This window comes from Echiichthys vipera, assembly GCF_963691815.1.
Source record: "Echiichthys vipera genome assembly, chromosome: 16".
NCBI classification, from domain to species: domain Eukaryota; kingdom Metazoa; phylum Chordata; class Actinopteri; order Perciformes; family Trachinidae; genus Echiichthys; species Echiichthys vipera.
The window spans coordinates 27,033,937-27,060,197 of NC_139841.1; the positions used below are offsets into that span (position 1 = coordinate 27,033,937).

General features: G+C 45.7%; 1 protein-coding gene across 1 annotated transcript in view; it reads right to left on the bottom strand.

Moving 5' to 3' along the window:
• Positions 1-1,473: 1,473 nt before the first annotated feature.
• The window catches only part of LOC310958551 (membrane-associated phosphatidylinositol transfer protein 2-like), a gene marked incomplete at both ends in the record, with an annotated part of 31,286 nt that continues 6,498 nt past the window's right edge, over positions 1,474-26,261 (bottom strand). The window contains 23 exons of the mRNA XM_083929528.1: positions 1,474-1,839; positions 2,944-3,072; positions 3,168-3,351; positions 4,861-5,010; positions 5,091-5,239; positions 5,316-5,432; positions 7,458-7,574; positions 8,378-8,526; positions 10,605-10,889; positions 11,014-11,175; positions 12,359-12,493; positions 12,573-12,743; positions 14,625-14,800; positions 15,801-16,012; positions 17,053-17,172; positions 17,270-17,459; positions 18,777-18,930; positions 20,576-20,666; positions 21,142-21,206; positions 21,308-21,412; positions 22,396-22,491; positions 22,576-22,914; positions 25,483-25,716. Coding sequence (XP_083785654.1) covers positions 1,474-1,839; positions 2,944-3,072; positions 3,168-3,351; positions 4,861-5,010; positions 5,091-5,239; positions 5,316-5,432; positions 7,458-7,574; positions 8,378-8,526; positions 10,605-10,889; positions 11,014-11,175; positions 12,359-12,493; positions 12,573-12,743; positions 14,625-14,800; positions 15,801-16,012; positions 17,053-17,172; positions 17,270-17,459; positions 18,777-18,930; positions 20,576-20,666; positions 21,142-21,206; positions 21,308-21,412; positions 22,396-22,491; positions 22,576-22,914; positions 25,483-25,716 — 3,896 coding nt within the window. The remainder of the gene's footprint in view (positions 1,840-2,943; positions 3,073-3,167; positions 3,352-4,860; positions 5,011-5,090; positions 5,240-5,315; positions 5,433-7,457; positions 7,575-8,377; positions 8,527-10,604; positions 10,890-11,013; positions 11,176-12,358; positions 12,494-12,572; positions 12,744-14,624; positions 14,801-15,800; positions 16,013-17,052; positions 17,173-17,269; positions 17,460-18,776; positions 18,931-20,575; positions 20,667-21,141; positions 21,207-21,307; positions 21,413-22,395; positions 22,492-22,575; positions 22,915-25,482; positions 25,717-26,261) is intronic.

Consider the following 26,261-nt stretch of genomic DNA (forward strand, 5'->3'; position numbering starts at 1 on the left):
AATCACTTCCGTTTGGTTAAAAACACATAAATACGATGGACAAGGTCTCTGTAGGTGTAATCTATGTGGAAGTACTTCCTCGTGTCCAGCCTGACGTGAAACAGGCTCCTCAGCAGAAACGCCACGTCCGTCCTCCGTCAATCCGTCCGTCCAAAAAGAGCAATAAGTCGAGGAACACCGCACAGGCGTGTCCCGGTGGCAGCGGCGACAGCAGCAGCACATATGGGGAACAGAACACCACCAACAGGTAGATCAGAGGTATTGCAAGCAGATGAATATATAAAGGGATTGTTGCTGTGGACTGTACAGAGTTTTAAGTTGTTGCTCTAACGCTGCATGCCCTGTTTGTCTGCTGTCTGTTCCGTCTGTGGAGCAAGTGTGTTGTTGGATATTAAGGCCTTGGATGGCCCAGAGGCCACACTGAAAGAGTTAACACTACAGAGTCTCTCACACACACACACACACACACACACACACGCACACACACACTCACACGCACGCACACACGAGGGAATTAAAACTAGCATTATGTATTTAAATACATGTAGCATACGTGAGGAACAAGACAGGAAGTACTTTCACTTCTGATACAATATATTTCAGACGTTTAAAGGAGCAGTTCACCCAAATTACAAAAAAAAACACAACGTATTTTTCACTTAACTGCGATCGCGGAGACAGTTTTTGGATTTATGGGCCAAACTTTCTAAAGATTTCTGTCTCCACCTCAATGCAAATTGTGCTCACAGCATTGAAAAGTTCGACTTTCAAATCAAATCCTGGACAAACGAAGCCCAAAACTACCCGCGTGGATCGATTACCACGTGAGAGCGAGTGAGAAAACAGTGTTTTTGTGTAATTTGGATGAACGTACTATTCCGCGTGTTGTACTTATTGCCAGTCATTTCTGGGTAGAGTTGTCGTCGCTCGGCCGACGGTGAGACAGACACAGAAGTGAAGACGTCGTCGTGTCTTTGCCGCGACCGACCGACCAACAGACTGACGAAGCCGCGCTCGAGCGCTTGAAGAGGATGAATCTGGCTCTGCGGTTTTTGTCCTGAGCTCGCGAGAGAGTGTGAACGCTTGGACTACGTGTGTGTTCAGAAAAGGGGAGGTGGGGGTCCCGTTACACGAGATGCGTTTAAGGCTATTTTATTTAATCCTTCCTTGTCGCTTTGTTGTTGTTTTTGAATAGTTAGCGATGTATCCTATAAAAGTATTACTGTAAAAGAGTCATGCTACAGAATTGTCTTTTGTTCGCTGGATCCCCGCTCGGCCTGATTAGTCCACTCCTCCTGGATGGATCTCCCTCTTTCCCTTTTCACATCCCTCAGATGTTAATGCTATAATCCGTCACCTATCCCCTTTCGTTTCTATTTCCTCTTCTTCCACCCTTCTTCTCTCTGTGTGCAGTCCAGAGATCATGGTGGCTCAGGCCGGGGTCCTCTAACACCACAGCTCCGCTTGTGCACCTTATTTAGGGCCGAGTAACCCTCCGCTGCCCTCCTTGGTGCTCCCGCTGCGGCCCCAGCACCCCGCAGCTATACTCATGCTCCTCTGGGTCGCTGCTGCCGCTGCCCCCCGATCCCGCTCCATCTCGCACTGGCTCTGGGTTCGCTCGGTGCGCCCCGGCTGGTTTGGAGAAGCCGACCCTGATCCGGGCTGAGAGGAGAGGGTGCGAAAGATGTGATTACGCTTGCGAAGGAAGTCTCCCCCGGCAGCGCCCAGCCCAAAGCTGCCCTTGCGGAGGACCATGCGGCTGCTGGCGGACTTGGCGGGACGAGACCTCTGGTTGTACTCCAGCTGGGACAGGTGGGACGCGTAGCCGTCCGAGATGAACTGGAAGAGACGTAAAAACAATCAGATTTGGTTTGCTAACCTGCATGGGCCGTGACTGAGTGGTAACTGGACTTGTACTTATAAAGCGCCTTTCTAGTCTTCTGACTATTTAAGGTGCTTTCACAGTGTTTGTCACATTCACCCGTTCACACTGACATTCACACTGATGACAGTGGACATCTACAAACCATCTAATCTGACCATTCACACCACATTCACACACCCATGCACAGCACAGTGTCTTGCCCAAGGACACTTCGACATGCGGATCGGGGGAGGAGGGGATCGAACTGCCAATCTCTCGAATGAAGGACGACCCACTCTCCCACTGAGCCACAGTTGCCCCTTAAAGTGATGCCACACTGTAGGAATACTCTACATACAGTGCGTTTACATGCTGTTAAAACCAAACGCCATGTAAACACCGTTGTTCTCATACCCCAGTTAACAGACCTAGATAACTTTAGTGACCGGAGTATTCGTGCATATAAACACGTTAACCAGGGTCAGATCGGGTCACGCGTCTGCACATGCTCAGTAGGTCAAAACCACCCCTCCCCACTCTGCTTCAGTGGTTTGTGACCTGGAAATAGAAAAGATCAGGAAGCAATGGCGCCAAAAACACCAGCAACAACACAAGCTTTACCTTTAAACCCAGTGAGGACTTCACCACGGCAACTAAAGTTACTACCAAGAAGACCCGTCGTGTCGTAACTCTGTCCAAAAGTCGTCCGTGTTCTCCGTGCGTTCCAAGTTGTTGTGATTTTGACAAAAGGTGAACGTGAAGAAAAAGATTCTGACCAGTTGTGCGTTGGCGGAGCGCCACCTACTGCACCGGAGGAAGAGCTACTCCGTCATGCTTTACTTTCTTCCACGCTCATGTATACGGGGAGAACTGGCGTAACACGGTTATTCACTTAACCAAGGTAAGACCACCCCCTGGTTACTGCTGCGCGTAGCGTGAAGTATATACAAATAAAACAATAAAACACCAGGACCTTTGAACGAACCTGACCCGATTCAAGCTAGAACAAGAGTACATCAACTAACGGAGCAGTTACAGTCAGTAAATCTATGCTTCTGTCATCACGGTTCATGGAGTACCTGACACTGGTGCTGCATCTTCTTCGTAGGCCTCCCCACTATGTAGATGTGTGACGGAGGCAGGCCGATGGACGAGTACACGGAGATGTCCTTGTTGGAGCCGTAAGCTGCAAAGATCCTCATGTGGGCCTGATGAAAAGAGAGGGAGGTCGGCGTTCAGACACCTCAAGGGTTTATTCTATCGTAACGCCGGCTCAGGCTCACAGAGCGGCCGCGCCCCTTACCTCGTTGATGAGGCATTTGAGGAAGTTGGCCTTGTGTCGGAGCGGGTCGTGAACCAGCCCGTCGCAGAAGGAGACGATGCCGTGAGGGAAGTTATGCTGAGAGAGCCACGCCACCACGCGCTGCTTCTGCATGTCAGGGCGGCCCGTGACGTACACTATCACGTAGCCAAGGTCCTGCCAGTGTCTGCGGAAAACACAGATACAAATTCAATTCTGCAATAAAGGGTAGACCACCTGCTCTTGTTTGACGTGTTAGACGTTTGTGGAAACCACTTAAGAACACTCATCTCATCTCATCTCATCTTCAGCCTCTTATCCGGGGTCAGGTCTCGGGGGCAGCAGCTCCAGCAGGGGACCCCAAACTTCCCTTTCCCGGGCCACATTAACCAGCTCTAACTGGGGGATCCTGAGGCGTTCCCAGGCCAGTGTGGAGATCTAATCTCTCCACCTGGTCCTGGGTCTTCCCCGAGGCCTCCTCCCAGCTGGACGCGCCTGCACTTAAGACCACTAAATATTTATTTTAAATTTACACCTTTAAATATTATTCTTGGGGTTTGGAGAAAAAAAAAGTCCTCAGGGACTAAATACGATTATTATAATGGATAAAATATTCCTTTTTTAAGCACAATGAAGAAGTTATTGGGACTTAAATCTCTTAAAAATTACGGTGCAAACCCAATTTGTTTTGGAGAAAATAATCCCCACAAATCAAGATAAAGTAGCACAACAACACAACAAAAGATGGGAAAAGCTTTGCTCCAGAGAAGACTGGGATTATATACAAATATAGACACATGCTCTACTGGTTATATATATTTTCTTGGATCCTTCTGTTGGAAAATGGACCAGGCACCTGAAACTGGGCCACCTATGTTGGTGATAGACAGGCCAAATCAACCGATCAGGCCAATGAAGCGTATGTCGCACTAACAGAGCATTTAGGCAAAGGAAACAACATGTGGGTAAAGGATATTTTCCGTTTGTGTAACGTGAATTTACGGCTAAAAGACAGGGTTTTCTGGTGCCTGGTCTATATATTTAACAGAAGGATCCAAGAAAATATCAGATATCTGCCGCAAGAGTAAAATACAAATGGAGCTTGCAAGATCAGGATGGTCTCCCGAGGCTAGGTGGAATTTAGGGATCCTACCAATTTTATTTTAATTATCAGGACCCAAAGAACCAGGTCCAGGTCCAAGCGTCTGAAATGTGTTTCCTCAGGAGGGGGTCTGGAGTCTCCCTTAGAGAGAGGGGGAGAAGTTCAGCATCCGTGAGGAACTGGGAGTAGAGCCGCTGCTCCTTTGCGTTGAAAGGAGCCAGTTGAGGTGGTTCAGGATCATCTGGTAAGGATGAACCCTGGGCGCCTCCCTAGGGAGGTGTTCCAGGCACGTCCAGCTGGGAGGAGGCCTCGGGGAAGACCCAGGACCAGGTGGAGAGATTAGATCTCCACACTGGCCTGGGAACGCCTCAGGATCCCCCAGTTAGAGCTGGTTAATGTGGGCCGGGAAAGGGAAGTTTGGGGTCCCCTGCTAAAGCTGCTGCCCCCGCGACCCGACCCCGGATAAGAGGCTGAAGATGATTTTTTGCATCGGTCTTTGAGTGTTTTTCTGCAGCTTGTCATGTCATTGCATTATGTTGTGTGCCTGTCTGCCTGTATAACACATAAAGTTTAATTAAATTAAAAAGTCCTTACCTCACCACATCCACAGCTCCAGCCCGAACCTTCGGATCGCTGCCCATTATAGACACACTGGCAGCGAACGACCCGTCGATACTGAACACAACAAACTCCGTCCCTCGTGGCACGATCGACAGGAAGCTGTCCGCAACTGTGTGGTCGCCCCTGAGAGGGGAAGACCAAGTGTGAGACGGAGGAGATTCACAGGGTCGTTTGCTTCATCACCTGAAATAACGACGACTCACCTGACCACCATTTTGACAGGATACACCCCGATGCCCAGCTTCTTGTTCTCAGGGATGACGTAGGAGACACGTCCGCTGCTGTTTGTGAGCTCCGTGTTGAAGTGCACCCACTCTCCGGAGGGAGGCTGGGTCATGATGTGGATGTCGATCTGACGGGAAATAACACAGACGTGACCTCAGTGACGCGGACGGTGACACGATTACACAACCGGTCTTTTCCCGTACCTTCTCTCCGGTGAGGGTGACCATGTCCAGAGGGCCGTACATGAAGCGACCCATCACCATCTGGGCTCCGTCCTCCGTGAACACGGCGTCGTTCACGCGGTGGTTGGCCGTCACGTTCTGACACACAGGAGACAACGGACACAGGACATGAGAACGCCGTCCGTCTCCTTTCTGTTGTTGTTGTTGTGTGACACTTTACTGAGGTTAGTTCAAAGGAGTCGTTTCCACTTTAGTTTCCACTAACGAGTCTTTTTGCTTCTTATTTAGCTGCTAAAATCCAGACGAGAGAAGCTCCGATTGATTAAAAATGATAATTAAGCTCAGCTATTTACAAACTTTAGACACATTATGTTTCATTCTCTATCCTCTAGAGCAGGGATGTCAAAGTCAAACACATCAGAGGGCCAAAAAAACAAATTTGCTACAAGCCGAGGGCCGGACTGGTTCAATGTTTATTAAAACATATTAATATGATGCATTTAACCTGTTGAACCAAGACCTAACACAGTGCACCGTATTTTATTTAATGATTAAATGAATAATTCAACATTTTTGTACGGCTCAAAACATTTTTCAACAGACAAAAACAAACTTGTCCTGTACATGAAATGAATAAAGCAAGATTTTATGACTTTAGTTATTTCCAGGAAAACATTTTCAACAGGCAAACAGCAAAAAAGAAAATGTCCTTCAAAAATAAAACATGTTCCTTAAAATCAAGATAAAGACACACAGCTCCGTGAACATGTGCTTGAAACCCCCTGTTCTCATCGTCCACCTTCCCTTTAGCCGTTATTGTGTGTGTGTGTGTGTGTGTGGGGGGGGGGGGGGGGAGGGGGGGCTGCTGAACGTTGACATCTGCCCTGAATGCTGATGAATACTTGCGGCGCTGCAGTGAGTTTGCGGGCTACCGTTGCATTGTGGGTAATGTCGTTTTGGTGCGTGAAAAACACCAGCAGGCGGCTGTGGCGTGCGGGCCGGTTCTAATACTAATCAAATATCATCCCGGGGGCCAAGATCATTCATTCGCGGGCCGGATCTGGCCCCCGGGCCTCGACTTTGACACCCATGATCTAGGGCTGCCCCTTCGATTAGTCGACTACACTAAATTGTAATTTTTATTGCTTTTACAGGGGACTACGGATGAAAACTCGCCTTCTGGCTAATTCTGGCCTTTTTAACCGTGTGTAATCACGTGTTTGATGAAATTGCACTGTCCCCCTTTTAAATAAACTAATACCTAAAACCTACACGGTCGTTTGGATCTGAAGGTGTTTGCACACTGAGTCCGTATCTTTCATACATGTCAGAAACAGACTCAACCGTTAAGTGTGTTCTCAGCTTTAAGTGTAATTCCAGCACAAAATCATCTCGACAGCACGTCAGACATCAAATAAGTCGTCAAGACAGTTTTTTTGAACTATTAACGGAGAAATCCAGGAGCGTTGCTAACATCCATCGTAGCTAACAGTGATTAGCTCGGGGCAGCACGGTGAAGGCATTCAAAGGTCTTTTTTAACCACTAATGCTGCTGAAAATAACAGCAAACCTCTGCAGCAGCATGAGAAGAGTCCCTACACACAAAACAAAGCAGCAACAACGTAGAAAGTGAACCCAGAGTTTATTAAAAGAGTGTTTTAAAGACTTACCTACTGGCCCCTGTACCAGCTCCTCTCATAGTAAAGTCCATTACAGTGGATTAGCAAAGTCAATCCCAAAGGAAGGAGCTCATTGGTGCTTTGTTTGCATCATTTTATTCATGAAAATAAGTTTGTTTGTTCTTAACATTGTTAATTAACGACATAAACTGTGATTGTGCTTCCAGTCTTCACTCCAGCGTGCTCCACGGGGAGCCGGGGTCGCGGCGCTCCAGCAGCAGCACGATGCTGGAAGGAGGCTCTTTGGGAAAGTTCGACTTCGAGGTGAAAGTGTTTTGAAATAGGGCTTTTATTTTATTTGTGGCTTATTTGATGAATGTAAGCGCAGAAATAGACCCCGGGGAGAATTACCCTTTAAGAGGGTAGGAAGTGACGCCTGAGTGTTAAACCAGAATAAATAAAGTATATTATTACATCTATATATATATTGTTTTTTTATAAGAGGAGGGAATGAAATGCACGGACAAACAAAGAGGGATCTTACCCTGATTTTGACATGAGTCCTCTTGCGGAGCCACTTCTCTCGGGGTTTAGACGGAGTGAACTCAGACACCTCTTTACCGTCCAGCTCCAAAATACTGGAGTTCTCATGTCTCATCACCTGGGGACGAGAATTAACGTTAAACAAATACACACAGAACACGTTTAGTCTCCCCCTCTTTCAAACTCAGACGCTAAAGCAACATTGACGGATGTCTGTGCTCCACTTTGATGTGAGAAATATCATCTTAAGGACCCTAAAGCACGCGGCACGGGACGGACGGACAGTGGGAGTGCGCCCTAATCCCTGAAACGCTGACATGTTTCTACAGTAGCCCAGAATGGACAAACCAAACACTGGATCTAGAGACGGCCTTTTGCGTTTTTACGCTACCTGAGGGCCACCGTAGGTTGAGAGGTAATCCTTTGACTGTAATCTACAACCTCACTGCGACTAAATTCTGCACACTGCACCTTTAAGTTAAGTTTCCTTCTGTTTTATTATACAAGTTACACACACACACACACACACACACACACACACACACACACACACACACACACACACACACACACACACACACACACACACACACACACACACACACACACACACACACACACACACACACACACACACACACACACAGGCCCGGGGTTCGGTGCCTTGCTTAACAGCACCTCGGAGAGAAGGAGATGAACTGGCACCTCTTCAGCCACCAGTCCACACAGGGACTCAAACCGGCAACCCTCCGGTTCCCAGCCGAGTCACCTATGGACTGAGCTACTGCTGCCCCAAGTCCTCAACGCAGCGGCCAGGGTTTGAATCCCACCTGTGGCCCTTTGCTGCCTGTCACCCTCACTCTTCAAAAGCTGTCACCATCAAATAAATGCACAAAAAAAACAAAATGATCATGATCGAACCTGTCTGAGGAGGAAGGAGACGACGTCTGTAGACTCCCAGTAGGACGCGTGGAAGAGATGAGGCAGAGCCACCGTGGGGAACGCCGTCAGGGCGTCCGGGCAGTACAGGGCGTAGTCCATCCTCTTACTGCCCCACCACCGCGACGCGACTGCAGCCGGGAGCGAGCGAGGGGAACAAGAGACGCAGAGTCAGTTTAGGGATCTGTGGTCTTTGTTCGCGGTGTCCACCGCAGATCTACAGCCCGCAGTTCAGGGTTATCACACACTAAAGGTGCTTAAAGGTCCCATATTACGCTCCTTTAAAGGTGCAACAACAAAGATTAACACAAAACGTCCCGGTTCGAATCCAAACTGACGATGTAAAGGTAGGATAAAGTAGAAGAAACCCAGATGAAGGTAAGCCTCATCGGTCTTTACTGTCGCTGTGTTGTGCTTTTGTTTTTACGTATCTGAACTAACGTGCGGAGGTCTGGGGCAACACACACAACACCAGTCTGCATGCATTGAAGGTACTTTGGAGGTAAAGTAGGAACTTTGCGGTGTAAAGAATAATGAACACACACTAACGACTTGTTCTTGAGCTGCGTTCAAACTTCTAGATGTCATTCACCGTATTTTCCGCACTCTAAGGCGCACCTTCAGTGAACGTCTTATTTTGAAACTTTGTTCATATATAAGGCGTCTCTATGTGTCCTGTGATAGACTGGCGTCCTGTCCAGGGTGGACCCCGCCTCACGCCCGATGTCAGCTGGGATCGGCTCCAGCAGCCCCGCGACCCCGACCCCGGGATAAGCGGTTGAAGATGAATGAATGAAAGAATGAAGGCGCATAGAACACATATTATAGCTTGATTGTTTAATTCATTCATTCATCTTCAACCGCTTCTCCCGGGGTCGGGGTCGCGGGCGGGGGGGGACGCCAGTCTATCACAGGGCACATAGAGACGAACAGAGACAGACAACCATTCACACCTACGGGTGATTTAGAGTCATCAATGAACCGAACACCTGCACGTCTTTGGACTGTGGGAGGAAACCGGAGAACCCGGAGAAAACCCACGCAGACACGGGGAGAACCCAGCAGGGATTCGAACCTGGAACCTTCTTGCTGTGAGGCGACAGTGCTGACCACTACACCTAAGTCACAGAAAAAATAGAACTACAAAAAGGTCAGCTTGTAGTCCAAAAGTTTCGAAACCTTTAGCTTTTAACCGTTTGTCGTGTAACAAACAAGCTAGCCTTTAAGGTGCTGCTAGCTTTATGCTAAAACTAGAGCTTGAGCCTATGACTCGAACATTTGAACCAGAACTTTTTCATTCTTCTGTTTTTGTACAAATTAAACACACAAGATATAACGTGTCAATTTGTGGGTTTTATATTTCTAAGTAGGCAGATTTTTGTTATCTTTGGGGCAGAGTTAAGCTAGCTATGCTAAGCTACTGTACGACGTGCAGAGACATTTGAACCACATTTTTTTTATGTTTCTGTTTCTGTACATCTCAAATAAACGCAATATAATGTTTAATTAATATATATGTGTATATGTAATAATGGTATTTTGAGATATTTAGCTCTGATGTGTGCGTTTGTCGTCTAATGTGAACAATGATAGATACATTAAATAAACAAATGTCTGAATTTGGCATATATTAATGTGTGTATCACCATCAAACATCTAGTATCTTAATAATTACCGTATTTTCCACATTATAAGGTGCATAGAACAGACGCTACAGTGGAGGCTGGGGTTACGTTCTGCATCCATTAGATGGAGCTGTGCTAAAGGGAACGTCAACACAACAGTCAGGGGAGGTCGTCTTGTTGCTTCCTCTACTTCGGCACCATTGATTGGTTCATGTTCAACTCTCTGGCTGCTGCTCTGTTCCCGTGTTCTGCTGCGTGACTAATGGCCTTGAGTGTAAACTCTGCGTCGTAAGCGTGTCTCTTAACAGGAGCCATTTTGGGCTAATATGGGACCTTTAAAAGAACTGAAGGGTCACACACGGAGGCGCTAGACTCCAAACTACGAGTAAAAACACACGGTAAAGAGGTTCTGAAGAGGCACAGTCGCAAGAAGACAACAGCGTGTGGCGTGGGTCTCGTCCGTCGTCTCTCTGAACTACTGAGGAAGACTATCGGAGAGAGGAAGACGCCACAGGAGGAAGGAAAGAGAGCACGGGGAACGAGGATCCTCGCCTCAGGTCCTCTCACTACGTCTCCCAGGGTACCTTTCTCTACGTTCTTCAGCAGCCCGGGCGACGGGGGCGCCGAGCTGAAGTCTGTGATGTAAGACGTGACATCTGTGAAGTCAGAGGTCACGTCGGAGGTCACATCGGAGGTCACGTCCGAGGTCACGTCCGAGCTCTGCTCAGACTCCACGCCGTTGGGTTTGGGGAACACCCGTCGGACCGTGTTTCGCTGCGACGAGCTCCGAGAGACAAACCTATTGTAGGGGAGAGCCAGCTGGGACAGCAGGCCGGGCCTTTTAGCGTGGCCGACGTCACGTGTGCGTGCTGAGGGGACGTTTGGAGGAAGGAAATGACAACGTCAGCGTGTAAAAGTGTCAGACCATGCCAGAACCAGGGTCTCACACACACACACACACACACACACGCGGGAGGGGAGAGGGGAACTCACTCGTGGCGATGTTGGAGGCGGTGTAAGAGTCGGCGATGCCCGACACCTGGCTGGCGATGCTGGCCTCGCTGGCCCGGCGGGTGCAGCGGAGGTGGGGGACCCCCGGGGACGTGGACGACGGGAACTGGCCGTCCACGAAGATGTGTGAGTGGAGAGAATCCGCTGCAGAGGCAGAAGAGAGGCGTCAGGAGTCATGTTCTTCGGATTAATTAATAATATTAAAGAGGAAATACAGAAAACAGAGAAACGCTCCAGTGAAAACTGCTTTGTCATCGTTTTCTGTGGCGTTAAAAACAGAAACGAGTCTGTTTGAAGCGTCTGCAGCTGACGTCAAACTGTTTATAACTGTTTTTCTAACTTCTGTAACTGTAAGATTCATTTTATATGTTTAAATTAGCTTTTATGCATTCTTTTTTTACCTTTTATGTATTTTAAACGACCTTTTATGTATTTTAAATGACCTTTTATATATTTTAAATTACCTTTTATATATTTTTAATGACCTTTTATGTGTTTAAAACTACTTTTTTTCTCAGTAAACTGCACTTTAACTTCTGTAACTGTAATAATCTTTTATATGTATAAAATTACCTTTTATGTGTTTTAAATGACCTTTTATGTGTTTTAAATAACCTTTTATGTATTTTAAATCACCTTTTATGTGTTTTAAATAACCTTTTATGTTTTTTAAATGACCTTTTATATATTTTAATTTACCTTTTATGTGTTTTAAATCTTTTATGTTTTATGTGTTTTTTCAGTAACTGTAACAATCTTTTATATGTATTAAATTACCTTTTGTATATATATGTTTTTATATTATGTGTTTTCAGTAAACTGTATTGTACCTTCTGTAACTGTAACAATCTATGTTTAAAATGACCTTATATATGTATTAAATTACCTTTTATGTGTTTTTAATATTTTAAATGACCAGATATGAGTTTTAAATCTTTTATGTTTTAAATCTTTCATGCGTATTAAATCTTGTATCTGTTTTTTCAGTAACTGTAACAATGTTTTATACGTTTAAATGACCTTTTATATATTTTAAATGACCTTTTATGTATTTTAAATTACCTTTTATATAATTTAAACGACCTTTTATATATTTTAAATCACCTTTTATGTCTTTTAAATGACCTTTTATATATTTTAAACAACCTTTTATGTTGTTTTTCCCATGTTTTACGTAAAAAGCACTTTAAATTACCTTGTCGTTGAATTGTGCTTTACAGATAAACTTGCTTTGCCTGATGAGTTAACGGCGTGAGCGACGCACTGGGCAGACGCTAAAACACATAAAAATCAAAGCTGGAAATCGACCAAAGGGAGAGATACACACTGTCGGTGTGGAGCTGCCAGTTGAGCACGGGCACGGGGATGGAGGTCTCGCTGACGGCGCTGTCCTGGCAGCGGTGGGACACGGCACCGACCGGCTCCGTCATCAGCAGCTGCGGGTTACTCTGCACCGTCTCAACTGCAAACGCAGAAGAAGAAAATATACAGACGCCTCATCTACACGCAGTAAAGGTGGTGCAGGGACACGTTTGACTCACCCAAGAGCGCCGAGTGTCCGTCGCCCAGAGGGAAGCGCTGGTAACGCGGCACGCTGAAGGGGGGCAGCAGGTGGAAGCGCTTGTCCAGCAGGGGCTCGAGGCGGGAGGCCGAGGGGTCGGCTGGGTGAAACAGGTTGTACACCTGCTGACAGGCCGGACGCAGGGCGGACACTGGGGGAGGGAAAGGAAACACGGAGTTAAAGAGATTCAGGGTTCGCCCCGAAATTACCACCCTGACGTTTACACACGAAACCATTGAAACCGGCTCAAAGCGCTGCAGTACGCACGCCGGGCCTGTGTGTGGCGCTGTAACTCTGAAGAAGAAGAAGAAGACGAGGGTTGTGAGTGCAGGACGAAGGACGAGAATGGGATCGTTTTATTCGTGTTTTGTGTTCTGGTGTTGTGACGTTAGAAGATCGGGAAGTCCGGACGCAAACGCAACAGGTGGCGTTCTGAGATTCATTCGCTCTGGGACCCGTTTTCAGAAAATAGCGTTTTCAGTTCTCCCAAAACACCGCACACGTCTGGATGATCGGCCTAAACAATAACAATAACAACAAAACTTTCACGTTCACAGTCACTACGTGTGCTGACACATTCACCTCTCTACTTCCTGTCCGTCCCCGAAATGTTCCCCTCTTAAATCCACACACACACACACACACACACACACACACACACACACACACACACACACACGTTCCTACTACACTTCTGCCCTTACTACAAGCCTGACTCAGAAGTCGGAAGTTCCAGATTTCAGATTACAAGTGAACGCAGCATAACCGTCAGTGACGAGCTCCAGCTGCAGACCGACCTCTGTCAGCAGCGTCACCAACATGGCGGCGTGTCTCCACAGACACACAGACGTGAAAACTCAGCAAAGAGGCAACAAGTGCTTTCATTAGCTGGTCACATGATCAGTCACCATTGTTTTAACTCGACTGTGATCGAGAGGAACTGAACACACACTTAACTACATGAACATCTCACGGATTCTATCTTTAATTCTTGACCTGAAACGAATGGAGCCTGGCTGTGCATTTGTGAATTTGTGAATTTGGGCCTAGTGGCCTACGCGGGGTATTGCAATTTCAGCGTTCATCCCCAAAAACATCTTTACAAACACAATCATTTGACATTTTCTGCCTGAAACGACTTAATGTCTCCGTACTAATTTGGACTGTAGAGCGACCGGGTGAGCTTTCATGTAAGTGTTATTCATTCATTCATTCATCTTCAACCGCGGGGGGCTGGAGCCGATCCCAGCTGACATCGGGCGTGACGCCAGTCTATCACAGGACACATAGAGACAAACAGAGACAGACAACCATTCACACCTACGGGTGATTTAGAGTCATCAATGAACCCAACACCTGCACGTCTTTGGACTGTGGGAGGAAACCGGAGAACCCGGAGAAAACCCACGCAGACACGGGGACAACATGCAAACTCCACACAGAAGGGCCCCAGCCGGGATTCAAACCAGGAACCCTCTTGCTGTGAGGCGACAGTGCTAACCACCACACCAAACACAATTAACGAGACTTAACTAGAATCTTACGGACATCTCTGCTGCACCTGTAACCACCCCGGAGCACTTCTACATTACTTCCTTTGTTTCCTTCAGTGTTGTTTCGCCTTTCTTTGGTAAATTGTGTTTTTTTATGGACCAAAATGAACCTGAACGATTAAAAACCGTGAGAAAACTAAAAAGAGAAACGGAAAATGAAGCATATCTAATTGGATAATAGTCCAGATGTTGACCCAGCAGCTGCAGCTCAGTTCTCCTTTAAACAACGACTGATGGCGAATCCTTTGGGGGATGAAAGGAGCCAAGACTTATTCAGCCTTTGAGATCCGACACATGACCTCTGACCCTTTGACACCTGCTCTCCAGCTGCTGGAGTCTCTCACGCGGGGGAAAAACATCAGATAACCACTTCCTGCTCATCTGACAAGAAGGAGAAGCATCCGAAGGGGTCAACGCTTTAGCCCGATACGTCCTAATAAAGCAAACTACGACAGAATCAAGGAGAGACCCTTCCTCACCGTCTAACGAGGGCACCACGGTCTTCCTCAGCGCGAGCACCAGCCCCAGAGGAGAGCCGAACATGAAGAAGTCGGTCACCTCGAAGTCGAACTTTCCCAAAGAGCCTCCTTCCAGCATGGTGCTGCTGCTGGAGCGCCGCGACCCCGGCTCCCCGTGGAGCACGCTGGAGTGAAGACTGGAAACACAATCACAGTTTATGTCATAAATTAACAGTTTTAAGAACAAAAAAACTTATTTTTAGGACACAAACGATACAAACGAAGCAGCAATGGGCTCCTTCCTTTGGGATTGACTTTGGTAATCCACTTGAATGGACTTTACTATGAGAGGAGCTGGTACAGGGGCCAGTAGGTAAGTCTTTAAGGGCGCCCTCCCACTGTGCCTCCGTCCCGCGCCCCGTGCTTTAGGGTCCTTGTCCCCCCCTCCAGGCCCGTTTGTACTCACACTACCTGGGCCTCGGAGAATGCTTCTTGCTGCCTATACGTCATCACGCCGTAACACGTCACACGCATTGATGACGTCATGGCGATGCGTGGCTTTGTTTCCAGATCTTTCCGTAGACCTCGGAGTTTTTGTGCGTCTTGTCGACTGTTTTTGAATCTTTTCATCGACCAAATCTGCAGTAAACACTCCACCTCCGCATCACACCAACGTGAACCTTTCACCGCCATTGTTTGAAATGTCCGCGCATGGTCCCTCCTTCTTTTTTCTACGTCCCAACAGGCGCACAGGAAATGACCTCAGAACCGCCGTAGGCCTCGTGCTCGTACACGTGCGCACGCTCGTGCTTGTACACGTGCAGACGTGCTTTACTAAAGCCCACCTCTCTCAGACGGGCCGTGGACGGCAAGCTGGCTGCTCCTAGGCGCGGTACGGTTGCACTCACACTGGTCAAAGGAACCAGACTTTAGCCGTGAAACGTCCTGGGGCACGGTACGGAGGCACAGTGTGAGTGCGCCCTTAAAACACTCTTTTAATAAACTCTGGGTTCAATAACTACGCTGTTGCTGCTTTGTTTTGTGTGTAGGGACTCTTCTCATGCTGCTGCAGAGGTTTGCTGTTATTTTCAGCAGCATTAGTGGTTAAAAAAGACCTTTGAATGCCTCCACCGTGCTGCCCCGAGCTAATCACTGTTAGCCACGTCCAGCTGTTAGCTTCTCTCCTGTATTTCTCACCTGGACAGGAAGGCCTGGTGATGTTTGATGGTGTCCAGCTCGTACGTGGAGGAGTCGCTGCGTTTGCGTGGAAGTTGCCTCTTGGGGTCGTCGGGGCCCGAGCAGCGAGGGATGTCGATGTTGCTGCGGCTGAGGTGGCGGCTTCCTTCGAGGGATGGCGAGGAAGGGGAGATGCTGTTGATCACGATACCTGGAGAGAGGAGGTCTGTGTCCTGAGAGCCGGAGAGGGAGGGAACAGAAAGTGAATAAAAAAGTGTCTATTAGAAAATGAAATTTAAAAAAAAACCATCCTGCAGAAACACTTAAAAAGTCGCAACAACCGCAAATCTGGCAACTTAATAGATGCTAATGCAACAGGAACACGCGGCGAGCGCTGCAGGTTAAAGTCTAATTCCAACGCAAAATCATCCCATGGTTTTTTTCAGCAATTACACACATCAAATAATCCATCAAGACAGTTTTTTTCCTGTATAAACTATTAACGGAGAAATCCAGGAGCGGACGTGGCTAACAGTGATTAGCTCGGGGCAGCACGCTGAAGGCATTCAAAGGTCTTTTTTAACCACTAATGCTGCTGAAAATAACAGCAAACCTCTGCAGTAGCATGAGAAGAGTCCCTACACAGAAAACAAAGCAGCAACAGCGTAGTTAGTGAACCCAGAGTTTATTAAAAGAGTGTTTTAAAGACTTACCTACTGGCCCCTGTACCAGCTCCTCTCATAGTAAAGTCCATTACAGTGGATTACCAAAGTCAATCCCAAAGGAAGGAGCCCATTGGTGCTTTGTTTTGTGTGTAGGGACTCTTCTCATGCTGCTGCAGAGGTTTGCTGTTATTTTCAGCAGCATTAGTGGTTAAAAAAGACCTTTGAATGCCTTCACCGTGCTGCCCCAAGCTAATCACTGTTAGCCACGTCAGGCTGTTAGCGACTCTCTAATAGTTTATACATGAAAAAAACAGTCTCGATGGCTTATTTAAAGTATGTAAGTGCCGAAAAAGACTGGAATTACACCTTAAGATGGTGCTGTCCAGTATAGGGGGGTCTGAAATCATTGGAAATCATATATTTACAGGTAAGAAGAACATATAAACATGTTTTGAGCCCCCTGAACGCTTCTTCTTTACCTCTTTTGGGGCATGGGTTGACAAATAAACCTCTAATAAATTATCCCCTGCACCCCCCCCCACCCCCCCTCCAAAATCTACGGCCATGAGCCTGATCCTAGTTCTTGTCCGAGAGTTTGAGATGGTCACCTGTACACTGATGGCGCTGCCCCGTCTGCTGCTGTTCTGGCTCTCTATCACCGTCACCGAGCTGCTGCACAGAGCATCGAACCCCAGGATACCTCCGACACAGTCCCCGATGACGCACACCTGCGTTAAAGCACAGAAACACGGAAACTGCATCATCCGCGCATGACTCAGCGAACCCGTGGGCTAGAAACATGAAACCTGCAGGTTACACACTGACCTGGCCGTTAAAAGACACCCCTTCTAGAGACTTGATGAAGTCGTTATACACCTGATTGGCTCGCAGGATGACGGTCGCCACGGCGTCTTGGTACTGTGGCGCAGAGGTGGCCAAGAGGGGCAGAGCGGCCAGAGGGATGTGGTCCTGACTGCTGGACAGGCAGCCCTCGTCGTAGCTGTACGGGCTGAGACTGCAGAGCGGAGAGGGACCAGCACGTGGGTTAAATGAGCCCACATTTGACTCGTATGTAGAATCTTTCACCGTCTGGCTCCGCCTCCACTCGATGAATTCATTACGCAAAACCTAAACACATCTCTAGAGCATCTGAAGAGGGGATGATGTATAAAATAGGTAGTTTTAAAGCAGCACATACGTGGAAGACTTTACCCACAGAGCTAAGGAACAACACACGATGACAAAACGATGGTTCAAAAATCAGACATGCGCCCATAATCTGGATTATTCTACTTTACTTTGTCTTTACTTGTAGTTTGTGCACTTATTGTCAGGATCCAGGTCCTGTCAGGGTCCAGGTCCTGTCAGGGCCCAGGTCCTGTCAGGGTCCAGGTCCTGTCAGGCTCCAGGTCCTGTCAGGGTCCAGGTCCTGTCAGGCTCCAGGTCCTGTCAGGGTCCAGGTCCTGTCAGGATCCAGGTCCTGTCAGGGTCCAGGTCCTCTCAGGATCCAGGGTCCAGGTCCTATCAGGATCCAGGTCCTGTCGGTCTCTTCCCTCTTCCTTTTGTGTGAGTTTGTCTCCCTCTGTCTGTTTCTCCTGCTTGTGTCTTTCCCTGTGTGTGTGTGTGTGTGTGTGTGTGTGTGTGTGTGTGTGTGTTTGTGTGTGTTTGTCTGTTGGAGCTGGTCAAAAGATTCAAAAACAGTCGACAAGACGCATAAAAACTCTGAGGTCTACGGAAAGATCTGTAAACAAAGCCACGCATCGCCATGACGTCATCAATGCGTGTGACGTGTTACGGCGTGATGACGTATGGACAACAAGAAGCATTCTCCGAGGCCCAGGTAGTGTGAGTACAAACGGGTCTGGAGGGGGGGACAAGGACCCTAAAGCACGGGGCACGGGACGCACTCACAGTGGGAGGGCGCCCTTACTCGTTGTCCATGTGTGGACTCGGAGTTATTCCCTGCAGCGTTCGTGACATTTATGCTTCTCGTCTGAGTTTAAACGCTCATGTATTTACGTCACACATTGTTATTTAACGCCTGTGTGCGGTTTTATCGACTGCTTCCATGCGTATGTGTCATGTTTTGACTCACACTTGTATTACGCTTGTGTGTTCTTGTGTCTGTGTTGTTGTTCTGCATTTTCCTGTATGTTTTTTAGTGTTTTAAGTCATCAACCTGCCAGAGACCGCAGATGAAAATGAGCCTGCGTGGATGAATCCGGCACGTTCACATGCGGGACTTTGTTGCTCATTAATGTGCGTAAAGAACTCTGATCTGACATCAGCGCAGCGTGTTGGTGCATGAACACTAAAAGAGTAAACGGCTCACTTGGAGACTAATGAGAATGCGTCCACACACACAGCGGGACAGGGGACCATCCGGATGGCGATGCGGCCCAGCGCTGCAGGGTAATGGACCCTCATCACGGTCTCAAAGGCTCCGCTCAGCGTGTTCACGTCTGCCTGCTTGCTGTTCTGTTCACCTGCACACAGAAAAAGACAGATCTCATGACATATTGTTGTTTTTTAGGACGCTAGATCCAAACTAAATCATCCATTTTCATAAACTGCACCAGTTGCATTCATGGGAAGGCGTTTAAAAAGCTTTTTTAAGGACATTTTGTGAGTGTATTTTAATTTTCCGTTGTTATTGGAAGTGGTAAACCTTAAAAAACGTCTATTTTCTTTTACAATAAATACAATTTTAATATCAACATAACATGCACACGAGACGTACGCTTTATTAAACACATTTAGAGATTAATTTAATCATCGTAACTCTTAACGGGGTCATTTTGATCCATTATAACTTGGTTTTTATGCATAAGATTAACTTTATTTTTCAAATGTTGCATAAAAATGCTACAAAACACATGCAGAAAAAATGTTTGGTTTGATTTTTGCCAATAAATCTTCACTCCTAAAGCCGAGAAAGTCACAACCAGAGAGATTTGCCTTAAATAATAAATAAGTATTGTTGTTTAGCTGTTATGTAATCGTGTTAGATGATACTATGCGTCGTTTTTTAGAAAATCTAACATCGTCCTACCTCACAAGTACAACTCTTACACTTCCACATTGTTATTTCTCGCTCTTACTAATGGATCAGCCTTCATGTGAATCTCATCTTAACAGTAAAAATAAAAGTCTATCTTTATAAAAACACACAGAGGCTTATTTTGTACTGTCACAATATTAAACCAACGTACAAAACAACATTTATTTTGATTTTCTCCCCCATAAAAAAAACCTTTTGATGCTATTTAAAGATTAGCAAGACCACGACCATCCAAGAGAACAGCTGAACTCCAAATTTGCTCCGTACGTCAGTCAGGAGGGGAATAACGGGGGCGTCTACCCTCATTAGTTATGTAAATGAAGTCACGTATGTAGCTGCACCTCCGCGGACTTTGACGATCTTTACTACGATGTCACGATATGAGGGCGCGCTCATGCTGTCCATCCCTTCCGTGCCCCAGCACGATTCACGGGTAAAGTCTGGTTCCTTTGACCAGTGTGAGTGCAACCGTACCACGTCTAGGAGCGGCACGCTTGCCGTCCACGGACCGTTTGGGAGAGGTGGGCTTTTGTAAAGCACGTTTGCACGTGTACGAGCACGAGGCCTACGGCGGCTCTGAGGTCATTTCCTGTGCGCCTGTTGGGACGTAGGAAAAAGAAGGAGGGACCATGCGCGGACATTTCAAACAATGGCGGTGAAAGGTTCACGTTGGTGTGATGCGGAGGTGGAGTGTTTACTGCAGATTTGGTCGATGAAAAGATTCAAAAACAGTCGACAAGACGCACAAAAACTCCGAGGTCTACGGAAAGATCTGGAAACAAAGCCACGCATCGCCATGACGTCATCAATGCGTGTGACGTGTTACGGCGTGATGACGTATAGGCAGCAAGAAGCATTCTCCGAGGCCGCTGAGGCCCAGCATTAGCCAGTAGGCTACTGCGCCGGGTCAACCTGGCAACCCGACTGCTGGACTTATTTTTTGTTGTTGCGACTACGATCCTGAGACACTAGATGACGGCGTTCTGCTCATTCTACATATTTAACCTGTTAATAGTGACTTTTAGTGTGACTGTCATGATCATTTGTGCAGGTTCTGGCTGCAGCTGTACCGGAGCCGGTGTCCAGGATGTTGCCTCCGTGCAGAACCAGAACGAGGACGTGGGTTTTGGACGCTTGGAGACACTGCTGAGACGAACAGTCCTGCAGGGCAGAGGACAGAAGACGGACAGAAGACGTAAAATAGCGTTAACAACATGTCACAGGTGAGGGAGCATCAGTCTGGGAACAGAAGGCGTCTGGACACAGACGCAGAGACCTGAGACGAGAGCAACAGGACTGTTTTCTTGTTTTCTGTAAAACCTGACGGATTCATGTCTTTGCAAGAACACACACACACACACACACACACACACACACACACACACACACACACACACACACACACACACACACACACACACACACACACACACACACACGCACAAACACACACACACCCTGTTTGAACGGTGCACAGTCTGGGCCTTTAATCTATCCCCAGACTCATCAGACGTCTGCAGCAGAGTGGATCCTAATGTCACCGCGGTGGCGGGACGACTGAGAGGAGTGTCATCTACGCGCTAGTTCATTAAGGGTGTGAGTGCGAGAGCGAGATGTGCGTGGAATGAGAGCGCACCTCCATCTGCCGCTCCTCGTTGCCCATCCCAGAGTACTCCCCGCCCGACTCCTGGTACAACGTGTCTGTGGAGAAGAGACTTCGTTATGAATGTGAATCTAAACGTCAGTGTTTGATTTAAAGTAAAGAAACTCACCGTGTGCGTGCGTGTGGATGAGTCACTTACCCTGCGCTTCATCCACCTCGTTGCTTTCTATCTTGTCCATCAGGTCGTTGGAGCTCCACTTGGTAATCTCCTTGGCGAACATCTCCTCGTTGTCAGAAAAGTCCTCTGAGAGATTCACAGATGATAGAAATAACAGAGTCAGACTCTACGGACCCCCGCGTCCTGTTGATGTTGTTGTTTTTAATGTGCTTTATAGATTCATAGGTAAGATGGAGTCTGGTGTGAGCGTTTCAAAGACTCAGACCCCTCCAAAATAAAAGACTGTTCCTCTCAGGCGTCTATATCCTCTCTGAGGACTTCCTCCATGTCCGATTTTTTTTTTATTTCTCTCGCTTAAAGTTGTAATCCCTAAGATTTCCATCTAGTTCATTGTCTTAGGGCGCACTCACAGTGTCCATCCGTACCGTGCCCAAACACGTTTCACGGCTAAAGTCTGGTTCCTTTGACCAGTGTGAGTGCAACCATACCATGTCTAGGAGCGGCACGCTTGCCGTCCACGGCCCGTTTGGGAGAGGTGGGCTTTAGTAAAGCACGTTTGCACGTGTACGAGCACGAGCGTGCGCACGTGTACGAGCGCGAGCAAGAGGCCTACGGCGGTTCTGAGGTCATTTCCTGTGCGCCTGTTGGGACGTAGAAAAAAGAAGGAGGGACCATGCGCGGACATTTAAAACAATGGCGGTGAAAGGTTCACGTTGGTGTGATGTGGAGGTGGAGTGTTTACTGCAGATTTGGTCGATGAAAAGATTCAAAAACAGTCGACAAGACGCACAAAAACTCAGAGGTCTACGGAAAGATCTGGAAACAAAGCCACGCATCGCCATGACGTCATCAATGCGTGTGACGTGTTACGGCGTGATGACGTATAGGCAGCAAGAAGCATTCTCCGAGGCACAGGTAGTGTGAGTACAAACGGGCCTGGAGGGGGGGACAAGGACCCTAAAGCACGGGGCACGGGACGGAGGCACAGTGGGAGGGCGCCCTTAGACCTCCTCCTCTGTCTACATCCCATGTAGAGGTCTTGGATGTACTAATCTGGTGCGGCCTAGCTCCATGTTAATAGTGCATCATGCAGAAAGTGGTGGTTTTACCGTGAGCGTCGAAGAACTCGTCGTCCGTGCTGTCCTCGGAGTCTCGGGCGATGCTCTGCATCCTCCACTCTGAGAGGCTGTGGTGCGACGGGCTCCCTGTGGATCCACATCACAACAGGAATGACCACAGTTTTGCCAAAAGCAGAATGAAGGCGGTAAAAAGCGGAGAGTGGTGCTCACCGCCTCTCTTGGACGACCTGTTGGAGGATCTGGAGGAGGTCGACCACTGCTTGGTGAGCTCTCCTCGTGTCTCCAGGGAGTCTCCCAGCTTTCCTCCGCCCCCTTCGGCCTCTGCAGCCGCCCCGCCGCCCTCAGCTCCCTGCTCCGGGTCCTGGCTGACGGAGGAGCCGTTGGTCTCCGCTCCCCCCTCTTCGCTCAGGCTGTACTGGGCCATCTTCTTGGCCAGAGCCAGCTGGGTCTCCAGCTCCAGCTGCCGGATGTCCTCGATGGTCAGGCCGTACCACTCGTCCTGCCAGCACCACGCCTGCCGGTGGGCTCGAACCATGACTTTACGCAGGCCTGGAAGGACCGCAGCAAGGATTTATGGGTAAGTTAGAGAAGAACAAATCTTATTTCTGTGATTTAAATCAACTAATGTGGATTAACCTTAAAAACACAAACTGTAGGTGCTGTTGGTAAACACAGAACGTGACATCAGAGAGTCACAGCTCGGTCACTTGTACTTTTGTTCTGTTTTAAGGGATTTTTAACTGTTAACTGGCTTTTTGGATGTTGACATAAGCTTTTATTTTATTTTCCTTATATTTATGCTTTTGTTATTTGCAAGAAAGAGTTGTGAATTTACCAAAAACATCAATAACAATGTTGGAAAAGTCAGTTATCACCCTGAATATCTAGAAATAGTCCTAACAAATTAGGGATATTGTTAAAAAAGAGTTGAAAATGAACCAAAAACATCATTAAAAAGGTTGGAAAAGTCAGAAATAGCTGTGTATATTTAGGAATGATCCCAAAAAGTTATGGATATTGTTAAAAAAGAGTTGGGAATTAAACAAAAACATCAACGTTAATGTTGGAAAAGTCAGAAATAACCCTGAATATCTAGAAATAGTCCTAACAAATTAGGGATATTGTTAAAAAAGAGCTTGAAATTAACCAAAAACATCATTTATAATGTTTGAATAGTTTGTAATCACACTGAAAATGTTGGAAAAGTCAGAAATAAACCTGAATATTTAGAAATAATCCTTAAAAAGTCATGGTTACTGTTGAAAATAGTTGAAAATGAACCAAAAACATCAATAATTATGTTGGAAAAGTCAGTAATCACCCTTAACATTTTGAAATAATCCTAAAAAAGTCATGGTTACTGTTGAAAACAGTTGGTTAATAGTTAATAATCACCCTGAAAACGTTGGAAAAGTCAAAAATAACTGCAATTTGCATATATCTGAACACTTTTCCTTTCTTTTAAATCATTTTTCTGCACCTTTGTAACTAAAACATTTAGATTCAGCATCTTTTATAAAAAATAAATAAAAGCAGCACTGTTTTGCACAATGGTTTCTTTGAGTTTTTCCATTTTAAGCACAATTTGTTGATATTTTTTAGCTTTAAACTGTGTTTTTACTGTCTGGTGTTTTTCTTTTGTGGTAAAAAAACAGATCTGACGAATGTATTTGGTGTTTTCTTTGTTTATATTTCAGGTTCTTGATCTCAGTAACAATTAAAAATGTTATTTAATCATTTACAGACTGGGAAAATCCGCGGATCTGTGGAGGGAGATTTAATTTAAATAAATGTTTTTGAACAAACAGCAGCTGGTTGTAAACCCTGGATCATGATTAAGACGCGTAAACGCCAATAAAAGAGAGAATGAGCAAACAGAGAAACAGCGTTCACATTAATATCCGGTGTAAACAATGAAAAGTTATACGACCGAAGAGAATCCAGCGTAAAGGGTCATAAACGCAACAGCTGCTGATCTGGAATCAGCTTCAACGCCGACGAGAACGAAGGAAACACAGAAGATCTGCGTCAACGTGGAAACACGGCCTCCTCTTCTTCTGCTTTTGGTATTTTTATCACTCATTTACCTTATTTATATATGTTTTATATATTCTTTATTATTACTAACTTATTTATTTGTTTTTAATTCAATTCTATATTTATATTTTTGTATATATATATATACATATATATATATATATATGTATGGGTATATGAATGTGTGTATATTTATATATGTTATATATAATCTTTATTATTACTAACTTATTTATTTGTTTTTAATTAAATTCTATATTTATATTTATATATATATATGTATGGGTATATGAATGTGTGTATAAATATATTATATATTCTTTATTATTACTAACATATTTATTTTTTAATTAATTTAATTTAAATTATATATATATTTATGTTTTCTTTATTATTACTAACATATTTAATTTTTAATTAATTTAATTTAAATTATATATATATTTATGTTTTCTTTATTATTACTAACATATTTATTTTTAATTAATTTAATTTAAATTATATATATATTTATGTTTTCTTTATTATTACTAACATATTTATTTTTTAATTAATTTAATTTAAATTATATATATATTTATGTTTTCTTTATTATTACTAACATATTTATTTAAATTTTATTTAATTAAATTATATATATATATTTATATTTATATTTTATTTATTATTACTAACTTATTTATTTAAATTTTATTTAATTAAATTATATATATATATTTATATTTATATTTTATTTATTATTACTAACTTATTTATTTAAATTTTATTTAATTAAATTATATATATATATTTATATTTATATTTTATTTATTATTACTAACTTATTTATTTAAATTTTATTTAATTAAATTATATATATATTTATATATATAACTTATTTAAATGTATTTAAATAAGTTATATATATATCGGTATGTTTGTGTATACACACACACACACACACACACACACACACACACACACACACACACACACACACACACACACACACACACACACACACACACACACACACACACACACACACACACACACACACACACACACACACACACACACACACACACACACCATACCTACCCACGTCGTGGATGAAGCGCTCGATCTTGGACTGCATGCCCCAGTATCTGAACTCCACCTTGCAGAGCTTGTAGGCGCACATGACGGGACGTTCCCCGAGGTTCTGGTTGATCTCCTCGATCCAGTCGTCCGACAGCGGGCCGCGCTTGGTTTTCATGGACTGGTAGAGTTTGGGGTCTTCCTCTGCCAGGTACTCGTGAGGAGGGATGTAGTCCTTCACGATGTCTATGGGGTCTGCAAGAGAGGGAGCAAACTACCATTCAGTCATTCATTCATCTTCAACCGCTTGTCCCTGTCGGGGTCACGGGGGGCTGGAGCCGATCCCAGCTGACATTGGGTGTGAGGCGGGGTCCACCCTGGACACATAGAGGCTTTGGACTGTGGGAGGAAACCGGAGAACCCGGAGGAAGCGAGGAACGGAGACAAGCAGAAGAAAGCAAAGAAGAAAGAAGAAGAAAGAGAAAGAAAGAAGAAAGAAAGAAAGAAGAAGAAAAGAAGAAGAAGAAAAGAAGAGAAAGAAGAAGAGAAGAGAAAAGAAAGAAAGAAGAAAGAAAAAAAGAAAGAGAAAGAAGAAAAAGAAGAAAGAAACCCACGCAGACACGGGGAGAACATGCAAACTCCACACAGAAGGGCCCCAGTCGGGATTCAAACCAGGAACCCTCTTGCTGTGAGGCATCAGTGCTAACCACCACATCACCGTGTCGCCCATGAATCAGGCAAAACTGATGTGAGCAGGACCTGACTGAACACCTGTCTCCAAAGGTGTGTGTGTGTGCGTG